This window comes from Balaenoptera ricei, chromosome 7, assembly GCF_028023285.1.
Source record: "Balaenoptera ricei isolate mBalRic1 chromosome 7, mBalRic1.hap2, whole genome shotgun sequence".
Taxonomy (NCBI): domain Eukaryota; kingdom Metazoa; phylum Chordata; class Mammalia; order Artiodactyla; family Balaenopteridae; genus Balaenoptera; species Balaenoptera ricei.
The window spans coordinates 99,466,263-99,484,087 of record NC_082645.1 but is presented as its reverse complement, the minus strand read 5'-3'; the positions used below and the strand labels follow the sequence as shown (position 1 = coordinate 99,484,087).

General features: G+C 37.6%; 1 protein-coding gene across 1 annotated transcript in view; it reads left to right on the top strand.

Moving 5' to 3' along the window:
• Positions 1-17,825, top strand: part of BARD1 (BRCA1 associated RING domain 1) — a 76,090-nt gene that overhangs the window by 27,095 nt on the left and 31,170 nt on the right. Inside the window, exons 4-6 of the mRNA XM_059927395.1 lie at positions 2,525-3,489; positions 13,712-13,792; positions 15,492-15,664. Of these exons, the coding sequence (XP_059783378.1) occupies positions 2,525-3,489; positions 13,712-13,792; positions 15,492-15,664 (1,219 nt within the window). The remainder of the gene's footprint in view (positions 1-2,524; positions 3,490-13,711; positions 13,793-15,491; positions 15,665-17,825) is intronic.

The following is a 17,825-nucleotide window of genomic DNA, read 5'->3' as shown; positions in this document are numbered from 1 at the left end:
GAGATGGGAAAATTGTAGGAGGAGCAAGTTTGGGAGGATGTGGACCAGGAGCCCAGTTTTGGTCATGCTTGGTGTGAGATACTTACTAGGAGTAGACATGCAGGTAGAGTCGTTAAATAGGCAGTTGAATAGTGGAGCCTGGAGTCCAGGGGAGAGGTCTGGGCCGCACTTATACATTTGGAGTTGCCAGTGTATACATAAATAACTGCGTGTATGTTATATATATATATATGATTATTAAGGGAGAGACGGCAGATAAAGTCCTGATCCCTCCCACTTCAGAGGTCAGTGGAGTGAGGAGTACCAGCAAAAAAACCCGAGACTGAGCTTTTTATAGAATGCTTCTGCTTACCTGCCTGACTTCATTTCCCTCCATTTTCTGCTCCTTCTACAAGTTCCAGCCACAATGGCATGCTATCCATTGAATATGCTAAACTTGTTCCCATCTTAGGACCTTGGCACTTACTCTTCCTTCTGCTTGGGAAACACTTTCCTAGATCCTTAAGTGGCTGCTTCCCTTTTGTCATTTAGGTCTCAACTTAAAAGTGAGCTCCTTAGAGAGGCCTTTCTTCATGACCTTAGCTGAAGCAGCAGGTGTTTGTGCAGAAGAGTGCTCACTCACAAAATGTCACACCTTGTCTACTTAGGGACAATGGTTATTTTCTTTTTTAAAATTCTACCGAATCTTTGTGTTTTAATTCCTGATTATAAATACGTATTTTTTTAAAAAAACTTTCTTTTATAGTATATAATACATACATCGTAAGTGTATATAACTTGATGAATTTTCACAAACTGAACTTACCCAGAAGAATAAACAGTACTCTAGAAGCCCCTCTCATTGCCTGTTTCCAGTCACTGCCTCCTTTCCCCATAGGGATGATCACTGTTCTGACTTAACACGTTAGGTTAGCTACAGCTGTTTCTATGTTCTCTTTTATATCTGGCTTCTTTTGCTCAAGAGTATGTTTGAGTATATAGTTATAGTTCATTCATTCTTGCTATTTTTCGTTTATATAGCTCGAGGTTATATTAGATGGTACCTGAAGAGTTGTGACTATTATCTTTAATTCCCTAGATTCATTTTGTCTGAAGTAAGTTGAAATCAGGTAGCATAGTCCTTTCAACTTTGTTCTTCTTCAGTGTTGTGTTGGCCATCCAGGTCTTTTGCTTTTCCACATTATAGTTACTTTGCTTTTCCATGCAAATTTTAGGATTAGCTTGTCTATTATTTTTTTAAAAAACATACTGGCATTTTCCTTGGGATTATGTTACAGTCTATAAATCTGTCTGGGAGAATTGACATCTTAACAATAATGAGTATTCCAGTTCATGAACACGGTATGTCTTTCCAATTGTATAGGATTTCTTTCATAAATATTGTTAATTTTCAGCAAGCAGAGCTTGTACATATCTTGTTAGACTTGTACTTAAGTATTTTTTTGGTACTATTACAATCAGTACCAGATTTTTAAAAAATTTCAGTTTACATGTTCATTGTTAGTATACAGAAATACAGTTGCAGTTGAACTTGGTACATTGACCTTGCATTCTGTGACCTTGTTACAGTCACCTGTTTTATTAATTTTTTTTAAAAGATTCTCTGGGATATTCTATATAGCCAATCAAGTCAGCTGTGAATAGATACAGTTTTAGATCTTCCTTTACAATCTGTGTATTATCTTTTATTATCTTTTTCTTACCTTGGTGTGCTATCCAGGACTTTCAGTATGACGTTGAATAGGGATGGTGAGAGCAGACATCTTCACCTTGTTCTTGATGACAAGAACAAGATAATAGGAACAAAACAGTAGTTCCAGTCTTTCTTCATTAAGGATGGTACTAGCGGTGTGTAGTTTTGTAGATGTCCTTTATCAGGTTGAAGAAGTTTCCTTTTATCCCTAATGCTGAACCTTTTTAAAAATAATGAATGGATGTCGGATTTTGCCAGATTTTTTTTTTTTTCTATATCTGTTGAAAAAAGTCACATGGTTTTCTTTTAGTTTGTTGATACAGTGAATTATATTGATTGATTTTCAAGTCTTTTTTTTAAATTAAGCATCAGTTAATAAGTGTTAATTTTTTTTTGACTACTGCTTATTAAATCTCATACCTGCTTATCAGTCTGTTTATTTATTTAGTATAGCTTTTCTCCATGGCTCTTATCACTACCATACAGCAGACTGTATGTTCTACTTATTTATTTGTATATTTTGTCTTTCCCAGTGGAATAAATATACAAATATTTATTTGTATATTTTGTCTTTCCCATGTTTCGTTCCCTGCTGTATCTCCAGCCACTAGAACATTGTCTGAAATAAAGTAGGATTCTGTAAATATTTGTTGAATGAGGATATCTGCTTTCAAGGAGTTCAAAATCTAGGAGGGAAGGAAGAAGTACACAAATAAAAGGTGATACACCTTAGGAGAACTATCAACAAAATTCTTTGGGAGCTCAAGATGGGAGAGATTAAGTCGTAGAGATTAAGTCGTGTAACAGATTTCTTTTCCTTTTTCCTATCAGATTTGAAAGAAGAAACATCTAGGAAAAGTTTATTTAGTGATGCAGAATATAAGAAGAATTCAATAAAAATGTGGTTTAGTCCTCGAAGTAAGAAGGTCAGGTATGTTGTGAGTAAAGTTTCAGTGCAAACTCAGCCTCCTGTGATAAGTGATGAAAATGCTCAGCAGGCCTCCATGTACGAATTTGTCTCTACAAGCCCTCCAGTGGATGTTTCTGAGAGGGCTAAGAAGGCTTCCACAAAATCTGGAAAAAAACAGAAAAAGAAAACTTTGGCTGAAATCAACCAAAAATGGAATTTAGAGGCAGAAAAAGAAGATGGTAAACTTGACTCCAAAGAGGAATTTAAGGAAAAGCTAGTATCCTTCTGTAGCCAACCATTTGTTATTGCTAGTCCGCAGATAAATGGTAAAACAGACTTACTAGCAAGTGGCTCCGTAACAGAATCTGAATGTTTTAGAAGCTTAACTGAAGTCTCTTTACCATTGGCTGATGAGCAAATAGAGTCTCCAGAAATTGAGAGCAGGAATGAAGAAGTGACTCCTGAGAAGACTCTCTGTGAAAACGATCTTACATCTAAGAAATCCTTGCCATCAGGTCATATTGGGAAACATGGGCGTCGCAACAGACGTTCCAGTCCTGTTTCTAAGAGATGTAGAAGCAGCAGTCCGAGCACCAGTGGAAATTCAGTTAAGCAAACAGTGCTCTCAAAAAACGTGCCATTGCCTGGATGTTCTTCACCACCTTCAAAGGAACTTACAGTTGGTGACACACTGAGGAGGAAAAGCAGTAATATATTAGATGAATCCATTAACCTCTCACCAGGTACGCCCCCTTCTACACTGAATAGTCCAAGTTACAGACGAATGATGTGTAGTCCCTCAGCAATGAAGCTCTCGCCCAGTAGTCTTATGGCTATGAAAAGAAATCATCGAGGAGAGACTTTGCTCCATATTGCTTCAATTAAGGTAGGATGCTTACTCGAAAATACAACTTCAGAATGAGACCCAGTATAAAACAGTTTCTTTGGAGTTTGTGGAAAATGATATAAGATTACTAGGCTAATTAACCTAACCAGATGTGATACTCCCTGTGAACCAGAGAAGCAAAAATTCATAAGGACTGTATCCCTACCTCAGAGCAGTGGCCCCTGGTCCTGAGGAGCGTGATCTTGCAGGAGAAAACCAGTATTTCCGTATTTCAGCTTCAGCTTTGCCAAGCGCTTTTATTTTCGTCTATTCCATAATGTTTTTTTTTCAGTTTTCACCATTTTGTTTACCCATTCTTCTCATGCTTTATGGATATAGACAGACAACTGCCAAGTTACTGCTGGCAACACATCTTTATTACCTAACTTCAGAGCTCAGGGGCAGTGTGAGAGGGGATGAGCTTCTGTACTGTTGACACTCCTAGTGGGTACTGCCGGGATCTGGGAGGTTGCAAGACGTGGTCTGTACATTTCTCCAGTGACCTGAAAATTTGATTGTCAGAAATGGCTCCTGTGGTTCACCATAAAGGGGCTTCTCTGGGGCCCACAGTCAGCCCATTCCTTTTACTAGCCTATTCACTGAGTTACCTTTGTTGCCTCTACACCTGGGATGCGGCAGTGTTCGTTTTCCGGAACCTGGCTAGTTTGCCGAGCATGTGGTGTACGTGCTTGCAGTGGTTAATCTTTGAAATTGACGCAAGTGCTGCACGTAGAGGGGAGCAGTTAGCATCATAGCTTTATAGACTTTGGTCTGTGAATCCATGCAAGTGTTATGAAAATACAATATGGGAGAGATTACTACTAAATTAGCATAGCTTTTATGATCTTTCAGTAAATTTACGGGGAAACCCTTGGGTCCTTTGCATGGATAAGGAACTTTGGGAGGTCTGGAAAGAGCCCCTTGAGACCCTGAACATGAAGCTGGTGAGCAACATAAAGTGTCTGGGAAGAACATGGAGTAGGCATTGAGTCCAGGGATTTCTGTATTTTTCTGTGGAGAAAGGGAAAAGCACAAAAGTGAGTTTCTTCCAACGCTTTTTTTTTTCTTGCTTTATCTTCCAATAAATGATGAATGTAGGATCTCTACGCCTGATGCCAGTAAGGGGAGAACCTGCCACATGACTACTTTCTAGGCATTTCGTATCCTTTGAACAACTTGAATTTTTGGAGTTGGCTCTGGTTACGTTTTAGTCTGATTTTTGCAAAGCATGATTTTAAAAAGCAGACTATATTTTTTGTCCTCTTTGTTTTATTTATATATATGTGTTTGTGTGTGTATTATATAATATATAAGGTATAATAATCCTAACATTATAATGTTATTAATGCTTCATAGATATAAGTAGCTAGCATAATAATAAATATTTTTTGTTCATTTTTCTGGCTAATACATACATGTAGACTGCTTTAGTTTCTACATTTTGCTTACTGGGAATTATTTTCAGACCAGCAGTTAAGCATCTGCTTTCATTGGTAGAGAATTTTTCACTCAGTCGTAAGAATCATTTATCTTTATTAGTGAGGATCTCTAGGACCTAGAGTCTAGGCCATGGTTTGGCAAATCTTTCTTAAAGGGGCAATTAGAGTAAATATTTTCGGCTTTTTAGGAATATAGTCTTAACTATTCAACTCTGATTTAGTGCAAAAGTAGTCATAGATAATATGTAAACCAATAAAACTTTACACATGAAATTAGGTGTCGGGCCTACAGGCTATAGTTTATCTGTGCTTGGCGTAGGCTGTGGAAAAAAGCCCAGTGGAATCTTAAGACAGGAAAAAATGGTGCCATGATGCCATCTTGGTGAATTTTCTCCATTGATATGTTCAAGATTGCTTCAATACAAGTTTTGTCAGATTGTCATTTTACTTAGCAATTGTCTTGCCAGAATTAGAATTACTCATTTTGATTCTCTTGAACTTATCAAATACTATACTGTCATTCATTGGCAGATTCTGATATAGTACATTTAAGAAAAGTTAATTGATTTCTATTGTTTTTTAAAATGCCTATTTAACAATAATGTTCTCTTTTACAAATTTATTATAAGTTGAATGCATGTCCCCATCTCAGCTTGATTTTAATAATCAAACAAATACTTGAAGAAAAATCAAAGGATTTATCAGTATATTTATCCTTTTATAAATAGTATTCATTTCATTTTCTATCCTAATTTTTTTGTTTGCAACCAAGAATGAATAATCTGTGCCTACTTGAAAACCAAATGCTGCAATCCTGCTGTCTTGTTTATGCTTTGTATCCACCTACTTCAAAAAAGGATTTGAGGTGGCTCTAAAGTTAAAGCTACAGTTGGCCTTTGAACAAGGCAGGGGTCAGGAGTGCTGACCTCCACATAGTTGAAATCTTCGTGTAACTTTTGACTCTTAAAAAAGTTAACTACTAATAACCTACTGTTGACTGGAAGCATTATTGATAAAACAAAGTTGATTAACACATATTTTGTATATTATATGTATTATATACTGTATTCTTACAGTAAAGGAAGCTAGAGAAAAATATTATTAAGAAAATCATAAGGAAGAGAAAATACATTTATGGTACTGTACTGCATTAATTAATTAATTAATTAATTAATTAATTAATTAGGGCTGTGTTGGGTCTTCGTTTCTGTGCAAGGGCTTTCTCCAGTTGTGGCGAGCGGGGGCCACTCTTCATCACGGTGCGCGGGCCTCTCACTGTCGCGGCCTCTCCCGTTGCGGGGCACAGGCTCCAGACGCGCAGGCTTGGTAGCTGTGGCTCACGGGCCCAGTTGCTCTGCGGCATGTGGGATCTTTCCGGACCGGGGCACAAACCCGTGTCCCGTGCATTGGCAGGCGGATTCCCAACCACTGCGCCACCAGGGAAGCCCTGTACTGCATTTAGATAGCATAAGTTTACGTCATCTGTTCATAAGATGAATTATCTGTCAGTACATGCATCAATGTTGTCTTATATGATACAAAACACTGTAGTCGGTATATGTATTACTAACACTAGACATCAAAAATGAAAAGCTATTGTGAAAGAGAAAGTCATATTTATTTACAGGTATAATGATTGATGCATTGATAAGAAGCAGCAATATGATTGCTTTATGGTAGACTAGTGTAATTGATAGAGTTGCATCACTGTAGCCTAGCTATATACTATAAATGAATCATAAAATTTTATGGCCTAAGTATTACAGTCATATTCATATTACAGTATTGGAAACATCGTTACGTTTTTTTAAAAACCACTTACCTGTGATGATAGGCTGATGGGCAGTTTCTCCAATTACAAGAGAGAGGCATGCTGTACAGAGAGGCATCTTGTATGGTAACGTAATTCTGTGAGAGCCAAGGTATAAAACAGTAAGAAGACTAACACGTTATTAATTTTATATTAAATATCACCTTATGTCTATGTAAGGATAAACTATTATCTACATATATTTTATGCATTCATGACATAACTAACTTTTCTTAATTTTTTTGATAGTTCTGTGCTACCTGGATTGTCTGCAAGTTTTTTCAAATTGTTGCAAATCTTCCAAAAACTTTCCGATATATTTATTGAAAAAAGTGTGTGTCTAAGCAGACCCGCACAGTTCAAATCTGTGTTGTTCAAGGGTCAGCTGTACTATAACATGGAACGAGGAGCAGGGAAAAGGAAAGAGTTACTGCAGCTGAGTCATGAATACAGACCTGATAACTTTGCAGGTAGCCAGAACAAATGAGGTTTTTTGCTGTCTAAGGTAGATTTTGTTGTTGTTATTGTAGTTGTTATTTTCCCCTGAAACATCTTGTAGACATGCAATGTCCACATTTTCCATGTTTCCCCCAGATCCTAAGTGTGCACTGTTGCACTGCGCGTGCCTGGTGGATGCGCTGAGGGCAGAGAGCCCCACGGTAGTTCTACTCTTCTGTTGGGCTAGTTAGCTTCCCTTGCTACAGTGATGGCTTTATAGAATGATCTTTGAACTTGGTCACGTCATTAATAAAATTCTTTAATATCTTGCCCCAGACCTACCTCTGGGCATCTTTGTTGGCCATAGCTATCACCCTAGTGGAAGCTACCTGTATTTTCTTGTCCTGACCACTTGAAATAGCTTCCTATTGCTGTCATAACAACTTTCCACAAATTTAGTGAGTTAAAACAAGGCAAATTTATTTTCTTACAGTTTTGTAGGCCAGAAGTCTGGTATGAGTCTCACCACACTAAAATCAGTTCGTTGGCTATGCTACTTTCTGGAGACACTAGGAGAGAACCCGTTTCCTTGCTTACTTGGGTTGTTGGCAGGAACTGTGTACTTCCTTCTGGTTGTAGGACTGAGATCCTGTTTTCTTGCTGGCTTATAGCTGAGGGCCCTTCTCAGGTTCTAGAGACTGTCACATTCCTTGGTGCGTGGACCTCTTCCTCTGGATTCAGAGCGGGCAGCAGCAGGTGGAGTCCTGGCATTCCATCCTTCTGCCCCAGCCAGGAAGAGTTCACTGCTTTTAAGGACTCACGTGATTAGATGGGAGCCACTAGGACAGTGCAGGATAATCTTCCCCACCTCCAGGTCTGTACACTTAATCACGTTGCAGAGTTCCTTTTGTTGTGTAAGGTGACATAGTCACACGTCCCTGGGGATTAGAACGTGGACATTGTTGGTGGCAGTGTGGGTGTTGTCAGTTTTCATCCACATCACTGAACTACCTTCTCAGCTTTTCCTCTGTACTTAGTGCACTCAGTGCTCTGTATAACAGCCAGAGTCATCTGACCAAAGTCATAACTTGTCTTTTCTGCGCTGCCCTACCAATAACTTCCCGGCTCACTTAAAATAAAATCCACAGTCCTCCTTATGGCCTATACAGACCTCTGCTCAGATGCCACCTCTTCAGAGAGACTTTTCTGAACTTACCTAAAATAGCAGTCTCTGCCATATGCTTAGCTTGTTTTGTTTTTCTTCCTATTATTATTTCTTGGCATCATTATTGTAGATCTCTTTGTTTCCTGTCTTTCTCTTTAGAATGAGAGCAAGAGTTGTTTGTTCAGTGTTCTGTCTTCAGTGTCTAGAACATTGCCTGGTATGTAATAGATTGATATTTGTTGAATAACTGAGTGATTTTCCCACTTAGCCATGATCTGAACCCTCTTCTTCTGACACTGAACTTTAATGCTACCAATACTTGGCACATGTTCTTTTTTCTGCCTCTTATATCCTTTCCTCTGCATCTTTCCCTTTTCCCTAATGATCCTTTGTATCTAACCTTCAAAATCTAGCTTATAGCCTGCCTTCTGAATCAGTCTTTTTCAGAATTCCCAGAGTTGGTTTTTCCTCTATGGTGACATTGTTTTGTTTGCATTTATATGTTTTTAGCTTTCTGTTTATTATATGACTCCTCAATTTGACTTTGTGGTTATGTGGAGTTTATTCCCCATTTAAAATGTAATTTCAAAATGTGGGTAATAACTTCATGCTTCAAAAATAAGAATAGGGGGCTTCCCTGGTGGCGCAGTGGTTGGGGATCTGCCTGCTAATGCAGGGGACACGGGTTCGAGCCCTGGTCTGGGAAGATCCCACATGCCGCGGAGCAGCTGGGCCCGTGGGCCACAACTGCTGAGCCTGCGCGTCTGGAGCCTGTGCCCCGCAACGGGAGGGGCCGCGATAGTGAGAGGCCCGCGCACCGCGATGAAGAGCGGTCCCCGCACCGCGATGAGGAGTGGCCCCCGCTTGCCGCAACTAGAGAAGGCCCTCGCACGAACTGAAGACCCAACACAGCCAAAAATAAATAAATAAATAAAGTAGCTATAAAATTAAAAAAAAAAAAAAAAAATAAGAATAAAAGTACTTACAGTGGAAAGGCTCACTCCCATTTCTGTCCTCAGCCACCCTCTTGCTGAACAAGCCCTTTCTTGCTTTCTTGTGTATCTTTTGTGAATTTCTTTACACAAATATAAGTAAATGCTTTCCATATTAGTACACACTTTCTGTACATTCTGTTGTAGCATAGCGTTCCATGAATTTTTATTATTCTACTGGTCCCTTACTGATGGATGCCTGTGTTTCCATTGTTTTGCTTTTATAAACTGTGCTGCAGTGAGCAATCTTTGTTTCACATGTGAGCAGGTATATCCTTAGGATAAGTTCCTAGAAGTGGGACTTTTGGGTTAATGTAAAGCATCTGTTAACCTTATTTATCTTGAAACGGTCCATACTTGGCAGTAGAAGGCTCTTATTAAATATCCAGACTGCCTAAATACAAGGCTGCCTGAATGTAGACAGTTACTATATCATCAGCAGATAATGTTTATGTTCTCAGTTCTCAGATCCTTTTCTCCTCAGGATCATGGGCTTATAGGCCAGCCAGCTAGTTTTTGGACATTCAGTGACATTTGAATGCATACCTTAGACAGGATTATTTTTGAATTCTTTATTTATACATTTATTTTCTTACACTATGGAATTTCAAGCAGTATATTTATTAATACTGTGTCTGGGATGTTGTGAGTATCCTTATTCAACCAGAACAAAAGTTGAGATTCACTGTGCTCTCTTCATGCCCCCATGTTTGTACTTGAATATCTATGTCATCTATGGCTAAAGTGATTTTGAGAACATGATGTTATAAACAAGAGATTTTACGAGGAAACGTTATGCCTACATAGAAACTAAGATAAACACTCATTGTTTATTCTTCTGATTTAATAAGAAGAATCTTAGTATTTGACATTTCATTATACAGAGAGAAAAATTTGGTTTGTTATTCTGTTTTTTCACCTTTGCTTGAGAATTTGTTGATGCTGGAATAAACCGCCCCAAAGTTCTCTAGCACAGATTCTTCAAATGGTAATGATTACTCATAATTCATTGCCATAGCAGTGAATGTATTAGAAATAGAAGAATGACTTGAAGTTGACATGCCATGATGTATTTAAGGTGCAGACATAATAGATAATATTTTGAAGGCAACTTACAAGGGATGGTATGCCTAACATAACAAAGGTGATGAGGATCTTTTAGGTAGAGAGAAAATCCCCTGTGAGGCATCTCCTTTAGGGTTTGACTTAGTAACCATTCATTATACCTTAAGGTAGTCATGTTATATTGTGTGTAAAATCATGTTATTACTTATCCTCCATACTGGCTTCCTCAGACAATAACAAAGGACTCAAAAGCAAACTGGCATCTGTGATATTTTCAAGATTTCAATTTCTAGAGCACCTCTTGGAGTCAGTCTCCATTTTTCCCTTTGTCACCCACCATCTTTGTAATACCAATAACTTACTGTCACGATGGCTAGGTTGTCCAAGTCATCTGTGAAATTATTTTATTCAGTAAATAACTAAGACACCCAGAAAATGTTTAATAAACTTCAGAGCTCCGTTCCAGACGACTAAACTTTTTTTTTTTTTTTAACAACACCTAGTTGCTAAAAGGAGAAATTTTAGGTACCTGGTTAGTTCATTTATGTGGAAAAGCTTAACTGTTTGGGTAAGTCATCATTATTGTACTTAATTGTAATGTCCTGTACTATTTTTATAAAAATATTTATTCTTAATAGTATTTTTTTTTTTTTTTTTAATATTTATTTATTTATTTGGTTGTGCCGGGTCTTAGTTGTGGCACTCGGGCTCCTTAGTTGCAGCTCATGGGCTTCTCAGTCGCAGCACATGGGCTCCTTAGTTGTGGCACGTGAACTCTTAGTTGCGGCATGTGAACTCTTAGTTGTGGCATGCATGTGGGATCTAGTTCCCTGACCAGGGATTGAACCTGGGCCCCCTGCATTGGGAGCACGGAGTCCTATCCACTGTGCCACCAGGGAAGTCCCCTTAATAGTATTTTAAAAGAGCTAACCTTTATAAGGAAAAAGAGTTTTATTTGTGTGTGTGTGTATTTGTTTTTGGAAAGTTAACTTATACTACTGCCATATGCATGTATGAAGAATATTTCCTTTGAATGAAAGGTTAGCAATAAGAAAATTCAATGTGACACTCATGTTCCCTTATTTTCAGCCTTTAAGGTTTTATTTGAAAACACCGAGTCTGTTTAAAATTTTTTATAAGCCTTGGTAAATACTTTTTTCTTAGATGGTTTTTTCCCCCCCTGTGGTTTTAAGAGAATCTCAATTATTCTTTTAAGTTGTGAGAAGCCTAAAAGTGAGTGCTTATTACTCAGAAAATATTCTGTTTGAGAAGAAAGTAATTTAAAGAAATCAGAAGCAGAAGTTAATTTGTTTCCTGGAAACTTTATATTGGTTCAAGCTTATGCAGTTACTGTGGACCCTATCTAATTATCATAATTTTATTTATGTGCATGACATTAAATTTACATAAAGTAGAAGGAGAAAATATGACAAACTTTTAAGTACTAGGGAGGAAAAAGCAGATCGGGTATAAAAAGCAAGCAATTTGCAAATCAGCTATACATTTCAGGGAAGTATAGGGGTAAAATGTTAACAGAAGACACCTTTGATAATATGAAGAGGTGACATGAAAGAAAAATACCACTGGCTAGCAACCTGAAAAGAGATTCTGCTTTTAGCTTCTAAATTGTCACTAATTGTCTCTGTGACTCTTCCATGGGACTCTTCCATTCCACAGTTGTGTTTATATTATTTTACAGGCTTCTTTAGGTTAATATGTTTTTGTGATTGCCATGTAGAATTAGATTGAGGACATTTTTGAGAAGGTTTACATGTATTTTTTTGTGGATACTTCATTTTGAAGGTCAGGAATGTGTGTGGTTCTGGCAGTTCATCTGCCCCAATATTCATGGGATCGTTTAAAAAAAATCAAATTTGTATCTTGACAGATTTTCCTGAGCTCATTTGGAACCGACTTGAATATAGTGCAAAAGTCGCTAAGTGTATGTTAACTTGCGCTAGAGGTGTAGAATTTGTACCTCTAAGGAACTATGGGAAATATTTTTTTTATTGGAAGTGGGGCATTTGATTTGAAACATATAGAATACTTGTTTTTTTAGGCCCATTTAATATTTAAGGTCATTTTGCTAATTTAGAATCTTAAAAATATATGTTGTATGCGGGTTTGTTTTTTTTTAGAAAACTGAGTAAGCTACCATTTTAAGGTTTGCTGTATTTGAGAGGTAGTCTGAAACAATCCAATAAAAGCAAATGTTACTGTATTTAGGGGACTTAGTGACTTCTACATTTTTCAAACCAATAGAGAAAAACTCATTTCAGAAGAGTGCTGGGGCTGGGAGTGGTAGGAGAGAGGAGATGTCCTTCTCCCTAAAGAAGCTCTTCTCAAAACACAACATTGGGGCTTCCCTGGTGGCGCAGTGGTTGAGAGTCCGCCTGCCAATGCAGGGGACACGGGTTCGAGCCCTGGTCCAGGAAAATCCCACATGCCGCGGAGCGGCTGGGCCCGTGAGCCACAATTACTGAGCCTGCGCGTCTGGAGCCTGTGCCTCGCAACAAGAGAGGCCGCGACGGTGAGAGGCCCGCGCACCGCGATGAAGAGTGGCCCCCGCTTGCCACAACTAGAGAAAGCCCTCGCACAGAAACGAGGACCCAACACAGCCATAAATAAATAAATAAAAAATTAAAAAAATAAAAAAAAAATCTTAAAAAAAACAAACAAACAAAAAACACAACATTGGCATGTATAACTTTTGTCATATGTAACTTTTATTTATTCAGCCTTTTTCAGAGTAAGCTGTCAGTTATTTTGGAGAAAATAAGCTTTGCTTTTGCCTAAAAAATATCTTTGAGCAAATAAAGTGAATATAAACTAAATTAATATCTCGAGGATAAGTGGATTAACTGCCAGTAAGACAACAGTTTTTGGCTTTCTAACATTGGTTTTCACTGAGCAGCCCTCTTGGCTTTAATTTTGTTTTAAACGGAAATCAGAAACCATTTTCATGTATGCTCAGAAAGGATGTTTTTCACAAACGAAATGGTGACTTTAAAAACTTCATTTTGATCAGGTGATCTTTGGCTAGTGTCCTTGGTATTTTGAAATGAATTTTGATACAGGTTGCTAATAGCAGAGATTTTGTACTCTGTATTCAGTGATGGACCACATGGCTTTGATGAGTTGGCACCTCAGAACAATCCATGCATACATAGCTTACTATTTATTGACTCATGAGCAATAGGCATAGAAGAGAGAAGATTTAAATTTTATCTTGAAGATAAAATCTTAAATCTTAATTTTTTTTTCTTTCCTTGATGATTTTTAATTTCTTTCTACCTTTTCATTTTTCTACTAGGGCGACATACCTTCTGTTGAATACCTCTTACAAAATGGAAGTGACCCGAATGTTAAAGACCATGCTGGATGGACACCATTGGTAGTTTTCTAGTTGTTTGTTTTTATTATCATTCTGTTTATGTTTTATAGTTATTATAGTTTATAGTTATGTAGTCATCTATATATCATCCTCTACCACCTATACAATCTCTTTGTAATCTGAAGAACTTATATTTTCAACAAATAAGAGTAAATGATTATGTTTTGTCTAGCTTTTCTGTTGTGACGGGTGAAAAATTGGCTACCTTTTGACTGACTACATTTAGATTTGAGAATCCAGTTACACCATATTGCTGAATTTAGCTCATTTATGGAGAGGTAACTGCTACAGCTGACATCAGGCTCCATTCTGCAGCATTGCATGTCATTGGAACCACATTTCTTGGAACAAAGAGAGGTCAGAGGAACTGGGTGTAGGAATGTATCACAAGGCAGTGATTCTTATTGAGGATCTGTCTTAGGCTGACTTATACCCTATCCAGGGTATAACACACAGAGGCAGTAGAAATCTTTGCTCATGTTAAACATTTTTTAAAGTCTTTGCTTATTATTACTAAAAAAAAAACTGTGAAGGATAGTCTGGAAAAAGAATGGTACAAATACATGGGAACAAGTGCTATATCGGCTAATTACATTAGGACAGTAGCATGTGGCTTGAATGCAGCCATAGAAGTGTTAAGAGATGAGGTGGATGCCCTTATTCGGTGAACTGTAAATTCACAGAAATAGAGAGAGTCTCATTAGAACAGGTGCAAAAAGGTTTTAAATTTGTGTATAATGACTTCTCCTTGCCAATTTTTTAAGCTGGGAGTGTTTAGTCTGGATCAGAGTCACTTTGTTGTTTGGACTCCACAGGCTGGCTAACCTTTTCAAGGAATGGTTAATTTTTCTTTTAAGCCACTAAGGCAAACTGTAGTAGAAGTTGGTGAGTGATTTAGAGGACCTGATGCCTTATTTGGATTCCTTTCTCCTAGAAATAGACCTACAGACATTTGATGTGGTATATCGCCTATTAAGATTTCAATGTATGTACTTAAAAAGTATGGCATGCCAGAGGTTTATTAGAATAATACAACATAGTGGCATTGTTAGCAGATCATTAAACATAAGGAAAGATGTGCATGTAAAGCATCTTTGAACATTCATTCAGTAAGCTCTTTTTGAGTGCCTACTCTGTGTTTTTTCTGTTATCATTGGCACCAGCCATACAGTATCTGTAGCTTCAGCAGTTGGAGAAGCTTTTCTTATAAATACTCTAGGATATTCACTTTGTTAGGTGCTTATATATACATGCAGGTGCACCGCTTCGCTTATGGCTAAGCCCCTGATTTGGTGAGTTCTATTCAGCCTTGGAGGATTTCAGATTTTATGCATGATCTGGTTGTTAAATATTTTCTATGTTTTTTTTTTTTTGTCTTGTTTTAAATTTCTTACTGTAGAACAATTTAGGAGCCATAATTGGCCCAAAGCTATATTTTCTTCCAAATTAAGAGAGCTTGACCCAAGGCTCAAATGAAAAAAATCTTTTTCCATGAATTGCATAAATCTTGATCGCCATGCATCTTACCATAAAGACTATTAATAGTGGCTTTTACTCTGTCAACAACTTATGGTTTAGTACGAGTATTTAGGTAAGAAACAATTTACTGATTGAGGTTCACATTTATTTTTCTGAAGTGTGGTTTTGTTATGATACTGTTCATTGCTCTTCCTCATCACTCTTCTTTTTCTTTAATTAGCACGAAGCCTGCAATCACGGGCACCTGAAGGTGGTGGAATTGCTGCTCCAGCACAAGGCGTTGGTGAACACCACTGGGTATCAGAACGACTCACCTCTTCACGACGCAGCCAAGAACGGGCATGTGGATATAGTCAAGCTGTTACTCTCCTATGGAGCCTCCAGGAACGCCGTGTAAGTAGTTCAACTTAAAAACTGTTTTTTTCACTGACTTATTCTTGAGTCAAGGTCTGTGATGAAACAGACTTTACTACCCAAGTTGATGGCTCTGTTTTCTTTCACAACTAAATTTAGATGTGGCCATTATATTCTGGATTTAAAATCAGCATTCATGCCCTTTTCCTTTATGATACTTACGTATTTGAGGGAGATTTGCTCTTTTAATTCAGAAACAGTTGTCAAGTTAACTTTGGAAGCTTTGACTTTCTGGAAAAATTCACTTAGTTTTTATATTATATAAAGTGATTCATACTTACTAATAAGGCAAGAATTAGAAGCATATAACTACTTTGTATGCTTCCCAATACTTTAGAATTGTTTTAAATATTCTGTGCCTTTTCTCCTTTTTTTTTTTTTGCATATTTAGTGTAACCACAGTTAAAATATGTAAGAATTCAGATGTTAGGCAAGTGCAGTCAAATTATTTCTTAGATTTTTTTACATCATTCAAATGAGCTCTGGGTAAATTGTTTTGCAGTGTTAGGGCAGAGACACACATTAGTGAATGCTGGCGGCTGCATTTTAAAATTGCTGTTGTCAAGAGTGTCACAAGCAAATGCTGTATGTGGATTTTATATCTTTAATCTCTAACTTGGTTCATGTCTCCCTATATCTTATTTTACTCTTTTCAGTTAATGAGGTAGTTGAAATGAAAATGCAAGAATTGCCTCTCTGTGCCAGCATTACTTCTACAGGTTTGGAAGGAGCACACAGAAGTCAGGACTTAATGCTGGTTACAGAGGCAAATAAGGATTACAAAATGCAGAGCTTCTAGGTTGTAATTTTTTTATAGGTAATCATATAATGTAATTGAAAAACAAGTTAATAATACAGGAATGTACCATACCTTGGTGCTGTTAGTTTTGGTAAGTGTTTTTAATATCCTTTATTTCCCATCACATGTAATAAGATAGGGCAAGCTCAGGGAATACATATCTTATATTTTTAAATTTTTCTGTTTTTTTACGTACACACACATACACGTACATGGTATGTGTTCATGTATGTGTGTGTGTGTGTGTGTGTGTGTATATACATATATATACATATCTAACAGATATGACCCTCCTGTGGGCATAGCAGTCCATTTGATAGAGCAAGTGGTTGCTTGGGTCAGGTGAAACAGAATAGTTTCTATTCATGGGTTCTTAAATCAGCCATGACTACTCTAATGAATGGAGCACTGGTCAGGGCATTAGGGATTCCAGCTTTTATTTGTGACTCCATTATTGACTTTATAGCCTCAGGCAGGTTAGTTTCTGTGCCTTGGTGTCCTTACCTATAAAACATGGGTGATGCCGGCTGCTTTTCTATTTCTTCAGAGCACAGTGAGGATTAATGAGCCAAAACACAGGACCTGTCTTATGGTGTGTACACCATGATTCTTCGCTACATTGTGAAGCTCATTAATACCCAAGATGAGGGCCTGAGACAGTGAGCGGGTCTGCCTTCACAGGTGCCTTCTCAGATAGCTGTGTTGTTCTCAATAGGCTTACATAGTGAAGTGGCAGTTTTAGGTACATCGATAGCCCAGCATGTCCAGTAGATCTTTCTGCACTCATGAAAATGCTCCATATCTGTGCTGGGCACTCAGTAGCTACTAGACATCTGTTACTATTCAACACTTGAAATGTGGCTATTGCTACTGAGGAAATAAAATTTAAAATGTATTTTAATTAATTTAAATAGTCACATATGCCAAGTGGCTACTGCATTCCAGAGAGCTGGTTGATATAGTTAGGATAGTAGGGAAGGAAGGTTTATTTGGTGACAGAAGTTGGGAATGATGTTGGATAGAGGATAGTAAGGCAACTATAGGGCAAATGCAAGAGTCGATTTAATCTCGGGTATAACAGGGTGGGAGCTGTTTCTAAACATCCTTATTTTGTGGACTATTGGTCATTATACTTAAGTATTTTCTGTGTTTTCTGCTTTCTGTTTTATTTTGTGGTAGTTGTTGTTGACCTGATTGGCTTTGCCATTTACTAACTGGTTTCCTTTTCAGATTACTTTTCATAAAGCAGCCCAAGAACTTTAAAAATATGCAATTCTGGTCAAATGACTTACTTGCTTAAAACCCTTCACTGGCACCTCTTAATGTTTTTAAAATAGAAGT